At 42.1% G+C, this 20,616-nt stretch overlaps 1 protein-coding gene across 1 annotated transcript in view; it reads right to left on the bottom strand.

The window, feature by feature from the left end:
• LOC136364832 (metalloprotease TIKI2-like) overlaps positions 1-20,616 on the bottom strand; it is a 264,403-nt gene that overhangs the window by 106,048 nt on the left and 137,739 nt on the right. The window contains exon 3 of the mRNA XM_066324927.1: positions 13,337-13,483. Within this exon, the coding sequence (XP_066181024.1) occupies positions 13,337-13,483 (147 nt within the window). The remainder of the gene's footprint in view (positions 1-13,336; positions 13,484-20,616) is intronic.

The following is a 20,616-nucleotide window of genomic DNA, read 5'->3' as shown; positions in this document are numbered from 1 at the left end:
TCTCTTTGCTCATAATGCTTCTCCAAAAGTTTTCAGCAAGTCTTAGGGAGAAAAACTGATTTCCATCTTCCCAGTGCCTCTCCTCAAAGCTTTTTCATTGCAGCCCCATCTGCATCACTCCGAATATATATGAGGGACCAGCAGCAGAGATTTCTCACCATGCATTATGCAGGATGAGCCTACATCTCACTCTGGATTCACACTAAAGGCTGTTCCCAGTTGAGTGAGACAGAAAAGGAGACCACATCTGTTGAACCAGGGGATCCCAAGGGCATGGAGATAACACTCCATGTAAGGGACTCTGCCCCAGCCCCTTGGGTCTCACAGAGCAGCTGGACCTTTGATTTTCCAAACTGCTTCTCAACCTGCTTTGCCAAATCACCTTGCTCCTCACAGCATGTCCTTCTTTAAGGGTTCAGTCACATTACCCTGAGTCATTCCTTCCTCCAGGCTTGCCATCACCAGTGTAACTTGTGAACTCCTCAGAGCATGCAAGTACTTTGCACCTTGTTCTCAGTTTAGCCCTGAGCCAGCACTCAACAACTAATAAGTCCTATTAAGTCAGACCTATTGGAGACACCAGTTTCCTGTGAAAACCCAGAGAAGTTGCTTCCATGTCTGGCAAGAATACGTGTTTGTCTCAAAGGGATGGAGGAGCAGACTGACAGTGTGAGAGAGATAAATGCTGCTGGCTACAGCAGCAATGGACATAGTGGATTTCATTCCTGGTGAAAGACAGGGACAGATTTATATTGTAGGAATAAAGTCTGAGGAATGAGTAGCCATTTTCCACTTGCAGTAACCTCCGTAATGCAAAGCTGCAAATCAGTTGGTCCATGGAGAGATCACAGACCTTTACATCTCCTCTATACTCCAGCAGGAGTCAAGGAGGCCTTTAGGCACTGAAGTGGAACGTGACATTTTCTGGAAGCATCTGAAGGCTCAACACTCACATAAGAGAAGTCTCTTCCCAGCTTCTGGCTGAAGGGAAGGCTGGGACCTGGTTTTGAATCACTTGAGATGCTTTGGGGTAAGCAAGGTACAGCTTTGCCCCTGAGCACAACCTGCTCCTACATAGAGCAGAAGCAGCAATGCTGGGGAACCAAGCAGCCTTGTGCATCCCACGGGTGATGGAGGTCTAGATAGCCAAAAAACAGATGTTGTATAAGGTCTTTGCCACAAAGGGAAGCACCTTTCACCTCCTTGTGCAACTCCATCACTTGCATTCCTGCATCCACATTTAACCTTCTCTTTATCTAACCTAAAATACAGTACACAAAACAGAGCCATTTACTTGCCTTTTTTTCCTTTTTTCTTTCTTTCTTTCTCTTCTGTGGGAATATGTTTGCCAATGGCAGAGAGATAAACTTAAAACCAAGGACTGGGTTTTGTCAGTCTTTCCTCTGCTTGCCCAAAGAACAAGACAAAGGAAGGCACCACCTAGACAGGCACAGCTACAGGTCCTGCTGCACTGTGTACATTCCTGCATCTCTGATGCCTGGCAAAAATAAAATCTGCACTTGTGTTTCAGCGTGTGTGTGGCAGAGGACAGGAGACAAATGACTGCAGTAAGTATGCCCCTACACAGTAGTGCAACCACACTCTGAGCTGTGACATTTGTCCCATTAATCACCTCCGCTCCTCCCTGTATCCAGGTCCTTTCCCCAGTCAGTGACACACACCATGCCTGGCTTCAGGATGACAGCTGCTCCTGTTGATTTAATAAACCCTTAAACCAGACAGCGATCAGGAAGTCAAGAAACAGTCACACGCAATTAGGAAACTTAACTGGAGCCAGAATTTAAGTCTGGGGGGGGGTTTGGAAAAAAGAAGATCTGTTATTTTAAAAGGATCGGCTAAATATGCACCAAAAAGATGCACCTTCTCCCTTCTACTTTTACTTTTGTTTTCATTATGTGAAAAAATTAATTTAAACATTTTAATGATATGAATCTGTTGGTTCTGAGCTGAGAGTGAATGGATGAGACATTTGCTGTGCCCTTGCATGAGGAACTGATCTAGTAATAGCTGAATATTGCTACCAGTATTTAAATGTACAGTGGAGTGGATGATGTGTCTGTTGAAAAATCCAAACTTCTAATTTTGCTGTTCACCTAGGAGAGTAACAGCTGGATCAGCAGAAAAATGCATCACCTGGGGTGTGCTCACTTCTCATGGATACACATGACAAGAGAGAAATAGATTCTTTACATCCAGTCTCTGCAAGCTGTGCAGTTTTCTGAGAACCCAACCAACTCATATTTATGTATAATTCTAGTGGAAACTCAATCATGTATCTCATTCAAAATAAAGGTGTTCAAAATAAAGAATATTTTGTTTTACTTAATAAGGTAGCACTCCTCCTTTGTTCTATTCCTATTTCCTTTAGGTTATAGCTCTCCTGTGGACAGCATGGATGGACCCCAAACTCAGTCATTAGGTAGTCTCTGCCTTTCTCAGTTAAACTTTTGAGGTTAAAGAAAGGGACTATGACAATAAAAAAGAAATCCCAGCCTTGCAAAAATTTCTTCCCCTCCCCACTGTCTGTGTAGTTTTACTTGAGTCAATATCCCTGATGGAATATATGTGTGGATAAAGCTCTGTACACACGTCTGAGCTCACAGTACTGTGGGATGTGGGCCATAATTCTTCACCTTTGAAGTCAGTGGGAGCTTTAGGGAGAAGAAAGAGGAAGGATTGTGGAGTGGTTATGACACTACCCTGAAAAAATGGTTTTGCTCCCATGGGTGATACAAATCTCTTACATGATCACAAGCATGTCATTTGGGTTTAAACCTTCAAAGGAAATTCAGCACTTAACCTCCACTAAGTGTCTTTGAAGCATTTGGCTTTATTCCTCCTGCCTCTCAAAAGTCCATCTGTAAAACAGGGACAGCAAGACTTTCTACCTTGATGTTACATACAAGGCACTGGCTCAGTCCAGCTCTGGAGGGATCCAAAGGAAGATCCAAAGTCCAACATGATGCTCAGCAGTAACCTCTCTTCCCATAAATTTCCACAGAGGCTTGGATTTTGCTGCAATCATTAGCATAAGAGCTAACAAGATACTTTAGCTTAGAAAAATGTATCAGCCATAACTCAACTCAAGATCTATGCTATGCTTTCAGCTCTGTCTGTAGAGACAGAGAGAAAGAAAAGAAAAAGTAAAAAAAAAAAAAAAAAAAGAAAAAAAAGAAGAGAAAAGCAAAATATATTGGTGCAGAGTCTTTTATCACATTTAGGGCTTACTGCCAAAGTTCAGCTGAAAATTCATGGACACAGGACTACATTAAAAGTACATTTTTTAAATTTACTACTTTTTAATATTTTGACAAATATTCTGGGCAGAGGGCACAATGCCAGAGTGGTGAATATCTATCTGCAAATAATTTTTTTGGACACACATAAGCACCATCATCTTTGATTACATTTTTTTCCTACTTTGGATTTATTGGCTAGAGTGGAACTGCTCTAGACTCAGCCCAGTATCAAATCACTATCATATGTGAAGTAACAGTGTTATCATTCCTACTCCTCTGTACTACATTTCCCAATCCTCTGATAACCCTGTTTAGCCTCGTTCTGTTTCAGGGATGAGAGTGTATTTCTGGAAAGTGTACTCAAATTGTAATATTATGTCAATCAAAAAACAACATTACCAACACTGGAATAAAGAGCTGTGTGCCTTTTTTGTGGGCAGAGGTGATCTTCAATCATAATTCTACGTGCAGATGGAGAAGAGGAAGCTGAGATTGGGAAATGGGAAGCCAGCCCTGCCTTGAAATACACAGTGATCCTAAAAACTCTCCACCTATTATCTTCCTGTATCTTGGTCAATCTTCTCAGCTTTTGAGACTCCTCTCTCCCATTGTCCTTATTAGCAGATGACTCAAGGATTTCCAGCCTCATCTCCTGAGGAATATCCGAACTCCTGACTGCTGCATGTGCAGCACCATCACTGACAGTTGCAGGGGAATCTCTTTAATAATGCAAGTGCCTTAGTTCCTTATTTCTCCTTCTCTGCCCAGAGGGTCCACAGGCTAAACAGAGAAAACAGAAGGCAGCACACCCAGGGTCAAAAGGGACAACTATGGCAAGGCAGAGAGCTGGCCATCAGCTTCCAGAGTTCCAGTCTAGCCCCTCAATACAAACCCCATCCATCTCTCCCTGACAAGAGGGCTCTGCCTCCACACTCGTAATCCTTATCTCCAGCTGTGAGCAGGGAGTTGTTCCCAGATCACGACAACCACGTTAATTTTTTTAAAACACGATCAAGATTGGGTTCTCTTTATTAGTCTTCTGGTTTATGAGCTTTACGTGGGCAGAGGCCAGAAGACAAGTAAGGGATCCCGCTTTGAAGGATTTTCCTTGCACCATGCAGGTCAGGAACCTTTACACAGTTGACAGCACTATGCAAGATAAGGATCTCAAGAGCTGACAGGCAGCTTATGGGGGCTGCCAGGGAGCCAGAACAGCGTCCCAAACCGTGCTGGCTCCTCCAGCAAACTGAACGGCCCTAAATTCACACCAGCCCTTCTTGGGTCACAGGCTGACATATGAGCTCTAGTTGTAATTCCTTTACGAAGGGAGGACACCCTCCTGTTAACCAGCCTTGACAAGGCATTGTGGCTTTTACTGCAGGGCTGCAAAATATACCGCTCCAGACTTGGAAGACACCTGTTCTCCTCTGATTTATGGACCCTTCTGGCATCTGGGATAGCAATATCCTCTTACTGCAGCCTCTGTTAGGAAGGATTGAAATAGTGCAAAGTGAATGGGCTATGAGAACAACTATCTCCATGAGGAGGACGTGGCTGCCACAAAAGCAAAAGATGCTGCCAACTCAACTGGTTTTCCTCCAGCACTCCCAAGAGTCCATTATGAGGGAGACCAGCAATGGCCAAGGAGGGAGTGTCAGGTTAAACTGATTTAACCCAAAGCACAAAGTTGGCAGCTGCCAAGAAGATAAACTTCCAGCTTGTTATGGAAAAGGGAAACCAGGAAGAAGCAGTCTCCAGTTTGAGTGTGTGATTAACCCATTGTGGCTTTCTTTTAAGCACCAAAACGTTAAGTAATATATTAGAAGTCTCAGCGGACTGTAAAAGGAGTCTCTCATCTTTGGAGTAAAGTTCAGTTCCATCACTCCTTACCCTTTTCCAGAGTTGGAGGGGAGGGGGGAAGGCAAAAATACTTTTTTGTTGAAGGGAAGTGAAGAATAGAAGCAAGAACATTTCTTGGGACCAACTCTGAGGAGCCACTTCTGGCCATGAGCTAATCCCTGCCCACCTCCCATCACTGTTCATGGTCCATAGATGTTGCAGTTACATCACAGTTCATGTTAGTGAGATTTCTGTAACTGGCCTTTCTGATTTAAAGCTAGTGGGATACGCCTCAGCATGCCATGGCAACTTGGGTGTGGAAACAGAGGTCTTTGAGTTTCAAAGTGGTTACCTCAGATCTAGGGGCCACTGGAGCATCTAAACATGTAAATGCAGGAAAATTACCAACAGGAGAAGATGTGGAGGGGAAGAGCAGGCTGAATGCCAGTGAAGTCTCTACAGACAGTGAATGATACATTTAAAAACAAGCTCTGCAGGTGACACAAAAGCTGTAGGAGTCATTGCTGGCCTGAGTGTAAAGCTGCCTGCAGGCAGGGTGGGCTGCAGCCCTTGGGCACTCCTGTATCTGCACCTGCATGGACACTCTCCCTGGGAGCACCAAACCTATCCAGCCAGGGCTGTTCTTCCGGGTGGCACCTGGCCAAACAACAGCTGTGTGTCCTGCCTAGTTCTACCTTCTCTGTCCAATTGGGGCGAAAGAAAACATGTTCAAAAAACAAACAAAAAAAAAAAGGCAGAAAGGCCACAGGGATGGACTGTGCATCTCACACACTAACAGCTTGAGGGGGGGGATACTTCTATCCCTGTTAAAAAATACTTTCAACAAATCCCTGAGAAGTCATGACCTCCATGTATGTTTTCTATTTGTTTTTCCACACCAGTTAAATAGCTGCTTTCCTAGCACTTAGGAAAAAAAAAAAAAAAAAGGAAAAGAAGAAGCAAGCAACACCAACCCCTCCTCCAAGGCCTCCCTCCCCACCCCAACCTCATCCCTGCTCCCCTTGGTCGCAATGCCAAAATATGCAGCCGGCCTCTCTATCTGAATGAATGTTTTGATTAAAGAAGTCTTAACAAAACACAGTCAGAACAATGATCCCGGCCCCCTTTCTGCAAGCTTCATCCAACTATGTGGAGTATATTTAGGACCAGATTACAGGGACCTGCTCATTAATTGACTAAGGATGACAGGCCTGCAATGTATGCAAATAAAGGTCTGGGTTTTGGAGGGGAGAGTAAATCTTAACAATCTAATGATACTCCTGCCACACTTAAAACCCTTTTAACGTTGGGATTTTTTTGAGGCCAGCTTTCACGAGCTTGCAAACATATGGAAAAGTTCAAGTTTTTCTATTTCCCTTCCAAATAGGGAAAATAGCTTTCATTTTTTTGACAAAGAATATTTTTTTCTGTTCTGACACTAAAACCATCACCTATTATATTGCCATGACACCCAAGTAAAGATACTGATCAAAGGGCAAAGCAGGGCAATAAAGTGAAAAAACTGGGGCCAGAAGGTTTGGGTTTGGTTTATTAAAGAACTGCAATTCTTTTTCCAAAGGTATTTCTCATTTTGTCTTCTGTTACACAGAAGTGGGAGAACAGCTGGTTAATAGTGGGTATAAACTCAGGTTTGGTTGTCTTGGATATGTATTGTTCAGGGCTCTTCAATGAGTTTCTTTCCATCTCTGTTTAGTGAGATTCTAGAAAAAGCCCAAATGTGTATGTGAAATTTGCAACATTATTTTAACCTGAGGCGGGTCTGATCCAAAATATATGACTTGCACAATATCACATAACTTGGCAAGGAGCAGAAATCTGGTTCATAACACAACAGCAGCTGGGTGGACATGGGACCTCCAGAGCTGACCCTCAAGGGAGAGCATTGCAGAGGTGACTCTGCCTTCCTGTTTGGTCCTAGAAATAAGTTCAGGCCTCTCCCAGTCCAAACCAGCTTTCCAGTTATGCTGGCCCCTGAAACAAACTGGATGATAGCTTTTGAACTGATTTTAACTTCCTTTAGGGTGGGGTACCTTGAGAGGTCTAGTACCAGATGAAAAGATGGAGAACATCTCCAAGAAAGCCTTTAGAAATGGAGCAAGGACCAGTGAGGAGAAAAATAAGGAATGATTCAGATTAAATCACCTTTGAAATGGATTTCTTTCCATTCAAGCTGGTGGAACTCTACAAGCATTTGGGTTTACCAGCATGAGCTCTCTCAGAGGACAGAAGACCTAGGTCTGAAGTGACCATCAGAGAGCTCAACCAGTTTAAACTGGAGACACCTAATCTATGGCATTCACCATTTGATAATGCACACCAACAGTGTCAGATCAGGAAATGTTATGTCCAGGAGCACCCAAGAACACAGTCTTTTCAATAATGTTTAACATTAATCCTGCCAAGTCCTTCCAAACCAACCAAGCTGCCCCCTTGTCTCACTTTTCTCCTCCTCACAGTCATAATGAGGAGCAAATATATCTTCTGGATAAAACAAGAAGAAAGAAAAAGCACCTTTTACATTCAACCAACAAGATACTATTTAAAACACTAACAAGGCCTTTTCATTTCTCTTTAACAAGTACTTCCAAGAAACACTTCATAAACCAGCTCTTAAAAAAGAAGGGAAAGTAAATGCTTTACAGCAAACATACAGCACTGCACAGAAAGTAGCACCTTCAACTCCAAATATTTTTTACCGGTCACTTTCATACTCATTTATAGTCTATTCCCGTACTTATAAATACAGATGGTAAACAATCCCTAAATGTTTTAATGTAAATCAGCCCTCTTCTGTAGGTAAGTATGTTCTTTTTCTATTAATGGAGCAGTCTGAAAGAAGAATCTTAGCTTTTAAATGTCTTGTTCGAATTTCTCCATGGCTCTCTCTTCCCTCACATTGCTTTCTTCAGAGGAAAAAGGAGGGAAAGGACTTCCAAGGTAAAACAACTCCAAATGCAAACATGTAATGAAAATTTTCAAGCAACAACAACCTATTTTCAAAACCTGTAGCATGGAAATTATCTGGGCATGTTCCAGATTATTAATAAAAAAAAAATCTCTGCAATGTTTTCCCTAGCACTGTAATCAACAAGTAGACTTCACTCTCAATCTGGATCTGCAACCAATTTTCTGAAACACATAAGCCAAAATACAATATTGCTCCAATCTGGAATCCTGTTCTGACATAATATGAAAATTAGACTCTGCAAATTTTGGCTACACTTCTGTTTTTTCGTTCACTTCCAAATGCTCACAGTGTACCAAAACACGGAGCTGTAACTCAGGTGCAAGGGGAAAGAAATTATGATCCCGCCACAGCAGAGCAAGAGCTCTTCTGAGCTATGGGGAGGCAGCCCCTCTGCAGCAGCATCTCCAGAGCGGAGAAGGTGGGGACAGGCTGTGCTGGCTGCGGGCACAGGCAGCACTGAGCACTGGTGTCACCAAGCACCCGGCTGGCGTCCGGACTGCCATCAGTGTCCTCCTGACAAACACTCCTGAAGTGTGACCGACCCTCTGCCTGGACCCACAGCGGGAAACTCGTGGGATGGCTCCCCTGGTGCCAGAGACAGCCTTGCACTCACTTTTCTGGAAAGCCCACAATCATTTTCCCTGGAAGAACGGGAGGCTGTGCCAGTTCGCCTGCACTTTGTTATGGCTGAGAATGATAAGATGCTTCCAGAGCGTTGCGTTACAATAGCTGTGCCTTCAGTTCATGGATTTATCTTCCTCTGCCCTAGATAAAACTCCATTCTTTGGACAAATTAGGTCTGCTTGTCATTCAACACTCTACCTAATGGTCTCAGCTGTGTGTTTCTGCAGTTACCGAAGCTGGAGCATTCCACAGATAGTTCTCATTGATTTGAGAAGTGAGCCAGAAATCCAGTTGTATTTTATCCAAAATGACAACGGGGCAAGTTAATGATGTAATTAGAATTATCAGGACCCTTAAATCTTAAAGGACATGTTTCAGTGAAGGATGATAACATTTTTAAAGGGCTCTGTAACACAACCTGGTGATCTATAAACAGCAAGTGCCTTGTGAAGTGAGTCACTAAACATTTTCTTCTTTAGTTTAGGGAGGCTGATATTGACATGAGCTTAGTTTATGAATCACTAATGTCACGTTATCAAGATCATCATATGCTTTTCAGAAGGCAACACCCACTATCTAAAGCCACACATGGCATTTCAAACTGCAGAGGTGACTTGAGATATGGACGGCATCATTCGAGTAAGGGATCCAAAAAGCTTGGTTGTTCCATGGAGGCTTCAGGTCATTTGGCAATTTCTCAGCTGTCTCAGGTAAAAAAAGTATGATATGAAGACAGATAATTTTCTAAATTTGAACTAACAGATTTTTTTTCTTTTTAATACTTCTGGATACACTGACCTCAATTCCCTATTGAGAGCTTCAGATAGAATAGAGAAGTTAAAACTATTGATCTAATCTATAATTTTTGATTTTAGGGAACATTCACAAAAGCAGAGAAAGAACTGACTTCTTTGAGGGGAAGAATAGTCTGCAGAAAGAGCAGAATATATACCCACCCTATCTTTAGCTTAGAATACTTTGTCTTCGGTATCATTTTGACTCTCTGCCCAGAAGCCTCAACATAAGCCTCTTGATTGCAAAAGTCACCAGAGAAATAAGTGTTTGAAGAAGGCTATTGAAAAAAGAGAGATGCTTCCTACTGCACTTCTAGGTCATAGTCTAACTTATTAAACTGACTCCCTTAAAATTTTAAAAAAGTTTAAATAAGGATTTTTACATTTGGAAAAATGCTGCTTGCAACAAAGTTTAAAAAATGGGGAGGGAGAGGAATGATGAGTGCAATACAATCACAGGAAAGCAGAGGCGTTTCCTCTTTCACTGTTCATAATTAAAATAAAATTTTAAAAACCCACTGAAACTGAGAAGGATTTGTTTACTCCTCCGCTCTCATCAGGGCTGACGGCTCTGGGGAAGGAAAGAGTCAGGGACATGGGGCCCTGCTCACACCCCCTCATTCTGGGCATCCCAGCTAAGCTGCACTTCCCAAGCCCAAGGTAAGCAGCATCTCCCTGGGGTGGTCCTGTCCCTAGCCAGGGGTGACAAAGGAGCTGTCCTCTGACCTAAAACTTGCTTTGGACCAGGAAGTACCTTTCCTTGCACCTTTCCTCCCAGCACCATTCTGTCTGTGCGCCCCTTTGGCACAGTCTTGGTCCCAGAAGGACTTAGGAATGTGCAGGAAACGGCACACTTCCCACTTGAGGCTGAGGAGGCTCAAGGAACTAATCTGCAACATGTCAGGTGTTGGTATTTCTTCTGGTCCTTTCTGCTCCAAGATGATTTTTAATCCAAAGGCACCTCAGCATCTTGCAGGCAGCTACCGAAGCTGCTTCATCTCTAAAGAGTCACACTGGAGGCATTTATCAAGTTACTGTACCATATAAATACTCTCCCTCTCCCTGCCACTGTCCCCACAGCAGCCTTGGACTTTGTCACCTCCTTCCCAGTCCAGTTCAGCCACCTCAACCATCAGCTCTGAACTGAGCCAACTGATGCACAGATCACCTTTATTCTGCAGCTCCTGATAACCTTCAAGTGACAAGAAGGCTTGAATAATCTTAAACAGCACCCCAAATTAGTCCTCAAAGGGTGAGAGTCCCATCCTTTTGCAGTTCTCCTGAGCTGCACTGGATGGAGCTGAATTCCCTGGCCTACAGCATTCACATAGGTGCTGGTTCTTACAACTCCATTCCTGACCTTTTGTTCTATTCCATGTGGTATTTCAAGGTTGTGTTAACAGTATCAGTTTCAACTCTTATCAGACCTCTAAAGAGCTGGGCCAGCAGCAGGATATCATGGAAGGCATCCATGATTCTAAAATCACTGTGGCACTCTTGTCTCCCAAGACTGGCATGGGTACCTGCCCTGAACTGCAGTAGACTCAGCACATGATAAATCCCTGTGCCTACATTTAATGTCTCCAGAGAAATCCCATGGGGGATCTTTCATGTGTGATATCTGAGCCAGCCTAATCTAATTTGGTAACCAAATGGCAAAAACTCTCCATGACAGACAGAGTCTTTCATCCTTACAAAAAACCCACACAGAACAAACTTTGGAATGACCCCAACTGGCAAAACCTGACTTGAATAGGGAGTTTATTTTACGTTTTAATTTTCTATTTTGTTCTGCTTGCAGTTAAAATAAATGGTATAGAGCTGGTTTATAAAAACACTACCAAACACAAAACTCTTTACCCAACAGTACTGCACAATATTTAGAGTTCTGCAGGGACCAGTATACATAGAGGGATTTTAATTTTCCATGGCCTGTAAGCGTTATAATCTCCATCAACTGCGTGCACTCTGGGACCATGACTAACACCAGTGCTTGAACTCTGACTGGTTGTTGGCTTCTTTCTTCTGTCTTTAACACTGTTTTGAAACTCACACTTGATCCAATAATTTGCAGGAATAAAGAAGTTTTTACAGCAAACTGCTCCTCTCAAGTCCAACCCACAGGTCTGTTATAGGACAATGTGTCAATAAATCAGAGGTGTCTGGGAGTCCATGGAACTGCTGTGAATGACCACAACTCATCTTAGAGACAAAGGCTTTACTTGTTAGGAGAAATCACACTGGTGGAGATTATAAGGTGACAGAGGGCATTCAGACACCAGGACTGTCTTCATGGATTTGACTACTAGCAGTTTTTTCATAGTATTCCATGGCAAACATTCCACTACATCCTGCTTCTTTATTCCTTGTTTACCATGTGTGCCGTGCCTCAACATTTCAGGAATACTTACAATCATGGACTTCTCCAGGACCCTCTAAAGTCATGAACTCTCTACTTTTTCCAACTCATATTCCCCATCTTTAAGGATGTATTCCTACCCAAGTTGCTTTCTCCCTTTCTCCAGTTACTTTTTGGTGCAAGGCTGACCAGAATGAACAGCACTGGCAGCTTTGGTACCACACACGTTTCATTTTCTAGGAGTGAGTTAACTGGGACACCAGAGGGGTTTTATTTCATGTTGGGGCCCCAGTTGCTTGCCCAGCTGTTCTGCTGAGAAACAAGTGACCCACAGAGCCCTATGCAACCCAAGACAGTGACAGCAAGATAAAGATGTCTGAGAGACCTCTGCCCCAATCCACAGACTGAGCTTACCTGGTCTCAGTTCTCTCTGGAAGTCACATAGCTCTCCTTGATTTGCATTTGCTAATGGCAGACTGCTATCATGATTTCATTCTTTCACTGGCAAGACACATACAATATTGTAGCTGTCAAATTTACACAGGTTTGCCCCAAGTGAGTCACTGCACCTGAGACAGGAATCTGGGAATACTGATCAAAAAAAGGAGATGTTGGAGATGACATCCAAAGACCAAGTTTTCACAGAATTAGCTGGAAAGGAGAAAGGAATCTCAGTTTGCCAAGAAGCATCAAACTGGTCTGGAAAGCAGATTTCTGCTCCCTTGAGAGTTTACTAGATTTGGAGAACTAAGATAAACAGAGACTGAAGGGCTGCCTGAGACACATACAAAATTATTGAATTATGACATGTTTGAGAGGTTATTTACTTTTTAGAGTATTTACATAAGGTCCATTTCCTCTTCATATAAAAGTTCAAACATTGCAAAGGTTCCCCCTCACCCTTAATGAGAGTTCTGCATTCAACAGCCCCAAACATCCAGAATTACTCTTTTTTCAAGAACATCCAGAGGAAAGTTTTCCAGGCAGTCCATTCCTTATTCCTAGTAACAAGCAATAGGACAAGAGGAAACAGCCTCAAGTGGTGCTAGGGGAGGTTTGGATTGGACATTAGGAAAAAATTATTCATCAAAAGGGCTGACAAGCTTTGGAACAGGCTGCCCGGAGAAGTGTTGGAGTCACCATCCCTGGAGGTATTTAAAAGACGTGTGTATGTGGTGCTTGGGCACACGGTTTAGCTGTGGACTTGGCAGTGCTGGGTTAGCAGTTAACTCGATGATCTTGGAGGTCTTTTTGAACCTTAAACCATTCTATGATTCCCCAGAGCCTGAGCAAATCCAGGGAAATTCCACTCTCTCACCAGGCAAATGAGGCACGTGTGGAAAGAAAACACAGGGCATTAAAAGGAAGAGAGGGAAGAGGAGTCAGAATATGAAGTGATGACTGGGATATTGCTATTAAAGCAGCTGAATTTTCCTCAATTCTCTGGCCCATCTGGAACAATTCTGCTCACCTGAGAAGTGTCATGGTTGAATATCACAGCATTCAGGTCCCCACAGTTGTAGTGCTTGATGAGATCCTCAGTGGTGTAAGGGGCCTGCAAACTCCCAGCTCGAAGGCTTTCGTGTTGGAGCAGAGTTTGGTTCAGAGCAAACAGCACCTGCAGAAACACAGGCAGGACAAGAGAGAAAAAGTTAAAGGTAGTAGGAATCAACAAAGACTAAAGGACAAAACTTTGAAAGATTTTCCTGCACCTGAGGTCTATTCTCTTGATCCATTCTGGCTCACAACAACAAGGGATGGTCTGTAGGCATTCCCAAATGGAAAAGCATTCAGGTACAAGACCCTATTATATTCCCCATTGGGTATAACTTTACAACAGATATATATTGCTCAGAGGTCACAGTCTCAGAACTCTTGGGCTCTCTGTGCTGGTTAATTTGCTTCATGACAGACACTGGAATGGAAATGCCCTAAATGAGGAAAATTCTATTGCCTCTGACTTTTCCTGTACCTTAGCTTAAATCTAAAGTCCAAACTCAGCTGAAAGGTTTTTGAGAAAAAAAAATCAAAATCATCTGAACTTCTGAAGTCAACGGTGTTGTATTGGAACTTTGTGCATGCTTGTAGTAACAGAAATTTAGGAAATTCATTATTAGTCTCCCTCCTTTTGTCTTTCCTCCTTCACCCACCCATGTGCAAAGTGAGAACAGAGGTGCAGATCTGTAACATTGGTTCAGATCTGGCTCAGTATCTCCATCCCAAACTGAAAAAAACCCCAAAAAGCCAGAAGCACTGTTTACTGTGTAATTTTGGGTAAACAAAAAAATGAATGTCCTTCAGCATTAGATTTTTTTTCTTGAATTACTAAACAAGTACCAAAAAAAAACCCCAAGCAAACAAACAAAAAAAGGACCACTAAATTTCACATGAACTACCAAAAATCTTTTTAGATTTGCGACAGACTGTGGAAGTAATATACACCAGTTATTGAACCACCAAGTCTGGGTTTTGCATATTGTGCTTTCCAAAAACCTTCTGAAGAAACTTGATAAAAAGTAGATTAATAAATCAGAAGAACAGCAGTGAAGACTTCTGCCACGAACTATATAAATAAACAAACACACTTTCCTAAAATCAAGTGGTATGTGGTGACTGCAAATTCAGAGTTCACAAAAATTATACTGATGTGTCATTTTTCATGAAAAGACTCCTGCATCCCTCAGTCTCATATTTCACCACTTTTTGAGCTTTTCTCATTTAGTACAGCAGTGCCCCATCCTTCCCAGAGAATAACAATCATCTCAAAATCTGGGTAAGGTAATTCCTGCTGAGCTGCAGTGTGGGACCTGAATTCTTATCTTCTGAAATTTTAGCAACTGAACCCACTTCAACGAGTGAACTCAGAGTGAGTTTAAAATCAGCAATTTACATATATATTTGCAGGATGGAAGTTTTTCTTATTTAAAATTATGATTCCCATTGAAGTTTATGTGAGGGTGAAGGAAAGGAAGTTGAAAAATCTCATGTATATAAAAAAGAGTATCAGATATTTAATTATTCATAGCATTGTTAATGTTAATAATATTAATAATAGCATAGGATCTTCAGGACATTAACAGCCTAAATAAAAAGCTGTTACTTGCTAACTAACATACACAAACTGGCTTGAGGAAAAGCAACTGCTATTTTTTAATTTACTTAGGGGAAAAAAAAGATGGTCTTTCAACTGAACCTGTTATTCTTCAATTTGGCAATCAGTTCCTCATTAAGAGCCAAGCCTAAAAGATTTCCTTGCCCAGATCTAAGGGTCTCTTCAGGCTTTTCTACAAAGAGATCAAGCTTTCCTAGGACCACAGCTTGAAGTTAAGCATCTTCCTAACTTAGTTTTTTTCTAATTTAAAAAATATGCAAAAAACACAGTTTGAAAAATTCTAACGTTTGAAAGGATCTGAGCTTTTTTTTTTTCCCCTAAGGGCTACAGCTCGAAGAGGAAATGGTTCATCCCAGGATTTCCTGGGGATTCTAAACATTTTGACTAATAAAAATAAAAGCTTAGAAAAACATCGACAGGAAAAATGAGAGCAGAGGTTTTCCCAAAATGCTTTTAGCAAAATCCTTCTCATTTTTGATTTTTTAAACAATGGATGTTACTGGATTTCTGTATACAAAAATATGTATACACACAGGCACACACACATATTCAAACCACCAACAAGCCCTGAGGGCAAGACTGTGTGTTTTACGATAAAATATTACGAAGGCAATAAACAGATCTCTACCTTACTCCCAATGCCATTTTTGTCTCCCCCCCCGCTTTTTTTTTTTTTTTTTTTTTTTTTTGTTATTCTGGGGAAATCGGTTCTGTGCATTAAAGCTGTGGGTTTTTCTCCTCTGAGTAAGTTTGGAACCTACTATATTATTTCAGTCACATTTGCAGGGGGTTAGAGACCTTGAAGAAAATTGTCTATGTGTTCATCAAAAACCAGCCTGCAGAGAAGTTCACAGTACAAGTTCACTTCTTTTAAGACACCAAAGATTCCAAATGAGGGAGAATGAGTTGTTTTGCAGTGGGAGCCCATGATTTCATTAGTGCCAGGATGTTCATGTCCTTGCTTTCTGCCTCAGAGCAGCTTTGGGACCTAGAGGTGCTGCTGGCCACCAGCTGAAGCCATCCAGCATGCTGCTGTCACCGTGGGGAGCTCAGCACTGGGCTCAAACTGCTGCCCCAAAAGCTACTCCAGAGATTTTATTTTAGGAGGAAAGTGAAAATCGGAAACTCAAACACTTGAATATGCTAAAGGAAAACTGTACTTAACTGATTTCTAGAGGAGTCTTGCTTAATCAGGCCATAACCACCATGGATTTTGGTTGGGTGGCTCAAAACAAATTTAAAGAGAAATGGGGTCTCATCCCAGTTGTCTTCTTTCTGGCTGGATTTGTAGACCATTTCCTTCAGAGTCAGCCTAAAGCCAGCTTAAAACCCGAATTTATTTTTCCTTACTGTTCAGTTAATGCCACAAAAACAATGCTGTTTCCTTCCCTTCTCTCTATCTTAATATCAGTGACCCCACGACCCCCAGCCTAATCCTCTATCTGAGTTAAATCTCCCAGAGCTGCCTGAGATTACTGAACAACTGATGACTTCAAAATAAACACACTTAGAGTGACTGCCTAAACACAGTCCCACCTAATAAACAGAGCAGACAGGATTTGTTCTGGGAAGCAATGGGAAGTTATGACTTTGGCTCTCGGGAAGTGCATTTTTATTCACACAATTTATGGTCTTCACCCTAGTGTGCTTTGAAGACATTTTTACATATCTGTCTCTGGCCCCACCGTTTGTGACTGACCAACTTTTTACGTTGGGTGGTGTCATTCCCCCAACACAGAGATTTTATTTGGATGTTTGGAAACACCAGTTCAGCCCTCAGGGCAGTCCTGTTTTACTGTTGATGGGAATGGGTCCCACTCCTCCTACACAGTGCCAGGGACCACTGGTTCAGACACTTTTTGAATTGTTTTGCACAGCCTTTGGACCTCTGAAGGAAAAGGGGCTGGACCAGTGAAGACCTTCACTAACAGCTTTACTCATCCCCCTGACACTCAAACAATGTTCCCTCTCTCTGTGCTTCTGGATTACAGAGCCAGGAGTCACACAAGAACAGAAGGAATGGGTTACAAAAGCAAACCTCCCATAAAAATCAACGTGAATGTTTACAGTGTTTAACTTTCACCCTCAAAAAGATAAAGCATTATAAAACCTCTAAATCACACATAAAGCAAGCAGACACAATGGCAGTAGGTCCGAAAATCTCGAGGCTGGCACTGCCCAGAAATGTTGGTATCAGCAGTTGTCCTTGGGATGATTTGAATTTTGTTTTGCAAACACATTGATGAGGTTGGAGGTTTGATTTTACGTGATAATTTAATGAGTTTGTTTTTAGGGAAGTAGACTAATCTACAGAAACACATCTAGAGAACTGCTGCCACCTTTTTAAAGAGGGAGGAGAAGTGTATAAATGTGTACTTGGACTGGGCCTAGGAATACTCCAGCCTTTCCACCAGAAATAATATTCTTCGCTGAATTTGGGGTTGGGACTAAAGGTAGATGAAAATCTCATTTGTTCCAAGGTACTCTCACAACCATTCACATATTATGTTTTATTGTGCCAGGTCAGCAGCTTCAAACTGGACATTTGAAAGCTCCTCAAGGCAGACACCATGTTAGTGATGTATTGTGATAGTTAAGGAGGAGAAATCACAGCCTCTGTGCCAGTGAGATTTCCCCTTTTACGTGTTCTGTACATTTGTCTTCAGCTGAAGAGCATAAGAAGGCCCAGAAAACAAACAAACAAACAAAAAAAAAACCACAAGCTAACCTTTACCAAATACATCATCATTCCTGGTTACATCAGTGGTGGACTGGTGGACCTGTCCACCTGTGGAATCAAGTGGAAAGGTTGCCAGGACTACCTCTTCAATTTTTTCTAACTAAGGCCCTAAATAATGCCACAATGGAAAAAAAAAAAAAAAAAAAAAAAAAAAAAAAAAAAAAAAAAAAAAAAAAAAAAAAAAAAAAAAAAAAAAGCTTTGTGGGAGCATCTAATAAACACCTGTAAAATAAGACAAAAAAACCTTATTTACAGATAAAATGCTTGAGTGGTCCCAAACCTTCCCATGAAATATACTGCTAGTAAAACAGGCAACAAATTCAGGAATTACAACAGAAGAAACACATTTTTTGTTAAGAATGAGACAAATTGGAGCTGTGTTCTTCTGGTGTGTTTGCTATACAGGAGACCTGAAGATGAAAGGCAACCCTAAGAAAGCTCTCAGGCCAAGCTTTGCATTCACAGGACTCCAGTAGCTGGAATTACAGGATGACCCCTGCACAGACCCATGATTAATAACAATACCACAAAAACAAGTACTTAAATTTCACACTATGATGTCAGCTCTTGAGCAGGCAACTTATTGTTTTCCTTTGCTCTCTCTTTTGGACACATGCCACCACAATGCAAACACTAAATAAGCATTACTGGAAGTCTTTGAATGACTATATCCTGCCAGTGCCCAGACTGCAATTCCAGAAAAGAAATACCCACTCTCCTACTTGGTCCAAAACAAACTGCAGCATAAATATTGAGATATACAGTTCTGCAGAGGTTGTCTTTTTGTAGTCATCCTACTCTGTAATCAAACAGAAAATCTAACATACAAGCTCAGGTCAAAATAGTGACTTAGGGAAAAAAAACAGAAGAAAGAAAAATGCAAGTCCCTGATTTTCCAGATTAATGAAACGCAATAAAAGTGCTTGCCCAAATCTGTTCAGTTCCATTGGTTTCCAGAAGACGGGTTTCCCCTTTCCTTGAATCTCTTGTGCTATTGCTAGGAATTAGTGAGCTGTGAAACTCACCTAATGAGGTCAGCATCAGGAAATAGCTCTGGAAAAACTGGTCCTGGGGGATCCACTAAAGGACTCCCCCGGTGTCCAAACGAAATCCTGGATGCATCGGCACATTGTACAGCCGGGGCTGTGGGAGGAACGTGCCCAGCTTTGTTGTTGTTTTTCCTATAAAGGGACAGCTAAGGAAAGTGAAACTATTAACTCATCCACTGGAATTTCTACTCACAAACCGTGCCCCCTGTTAAAGCTGCTCATAAAAGCCTTTCGGCTAGTTAGTTCCATATGTTCCCCAAATCCGCAGTTATTGCTTCTGAAAGGCAGGAGTAGTTAACAGTCTGCGGCTTGGCACTGTCCAGGGAGACCTAGGGACCTTGCTTTCCCCACTCCCTTTCAAACTGCCAATTAACCAGTTTAATAAACCAGATTGAATCTGACTGAGGAGCTTGGAGAAATCCCAAACCACCACCCATCCTACGGTTCAGCCACGACAGTGACACAGGGCACAGCCCAGGGCAGAGCAGTCACGCTACTGATGTGCAGCCACGGGACTGAGATTGGTTTTCTTGATGCTGGGAAAGCTGCAGAGACATTGAGGACCCAGTTTTCAGCCCTACACACCCAAGGCCCCAGCTAAAGTTGACTCCAACAGCTTGACTTTAGCCTCCTGACTTTTATCCTTATGCAGAGATCTCATTATGAACTTGCACAGGCAGAAGTAATTTTTGTTTTTTATTCTTGCTGTGTTTTGATTGAATCAAAAGCCAACAGAAATTTTCTAGACATCAAACACTGCAGAGTGCATGAGAACCCCACTCTCTCTGCCTTAGGTTCCCCAAGCCAGAAAAGGAGTTTGCCTGGTTGATGGGAGCTCACACATTCCTTGGACTGACCCTTCTACACTACTGCTTCTGCTCATAGTTCCTGGCTTCAGTAGGGCTGGGACAGGCACATGGTTCAGTGAGAGTGCAGTAGTTTGGGGGTTTGGTGGGCTGTGTGATAGAACAGGCAAGACAGCAACAGTTTGGGCTCTTGGATGCATTGTCTTCTCTTGCACAAGGTCATTAAGACGACAAAGACATGGAATTAATTTCTGTCCTGAAAGCACTTTTAAAACTATACTATACTGCTATACTATAATACACTATAAATACCACACCCACTCTAAATAGGTCAATAAAACCCAAAAAAGGTCTGAAATATGTAACCTGAAGCCAGCAGCAGTTGTAGCAAAAGCAGTACTGGAACAAGGGTAAGATCTGAAAATTTTTCTTCCAACACCAGTGACCTTTGTTACTTGCTAAAGGTACTTAGAGTCCAGATTAACATAGGAGAAAGGGTGGGAGGAAAAGAGCTTTGATATGGAATTTCCATCCTTTCCCCTTTTGTGAACCACCACACTGATGGAAGGATGTTTTAGTTTCAATGCCTTCACCACATCATGAGCAGGGTCTCCTTTGCCAGTAACTCAGCTTGATGCCCAACCAGTCACTGTGTGAGTGAGCAGTGACTCTGTAGGATAACTCTGCTTTGGTCAATGCCCACATTCAAGCTTAGGGAAATAAATTAAGAAACAACAGGAAGACAGATTTGCATTTTAATCAGAACTGAAACTCTGGAAGGGACAGAATTACCTCTATTGAATTTTCAATCTAAATGTAGGAATTGTGTGGATTTTGTACACAGGATTTACTTTCATCTAGTATTTCTCACATCGGTCTTGTTTCTCAGCTGTGCTAAGCTTGCCAGATTAACTTTGATGAGTAAACCTGTCTAAAAGGCTAAATATTTTCACCAAATGAGGTACAATCTGAGCAGTCTAATTCTGCAAATGTTTTTGCAATGAACTGCAACCAGTTCCAGTAACTAACACCCTGTCCAGCAGT

The sequence above is a fragment of the Sylvia atricapilla genome, chromosome 9, assembly GCF_009819655.1.
Source record: "Sylvia atricapilla isolate bSylAtr1 chromosome 9, bSylAtr1.pri, whole genome shotgun sequence".
Classification (NCBI taxonomy): domain Eukaryota; kingdom Metazoa; phylum Chordata; class Aves; order Passeriformes; family Sylviidae; genus Sylvia; species Sylvia atricapilla.
This window is presented reverse-complemented; position numbering and strand designations above follow the sequence as displayed.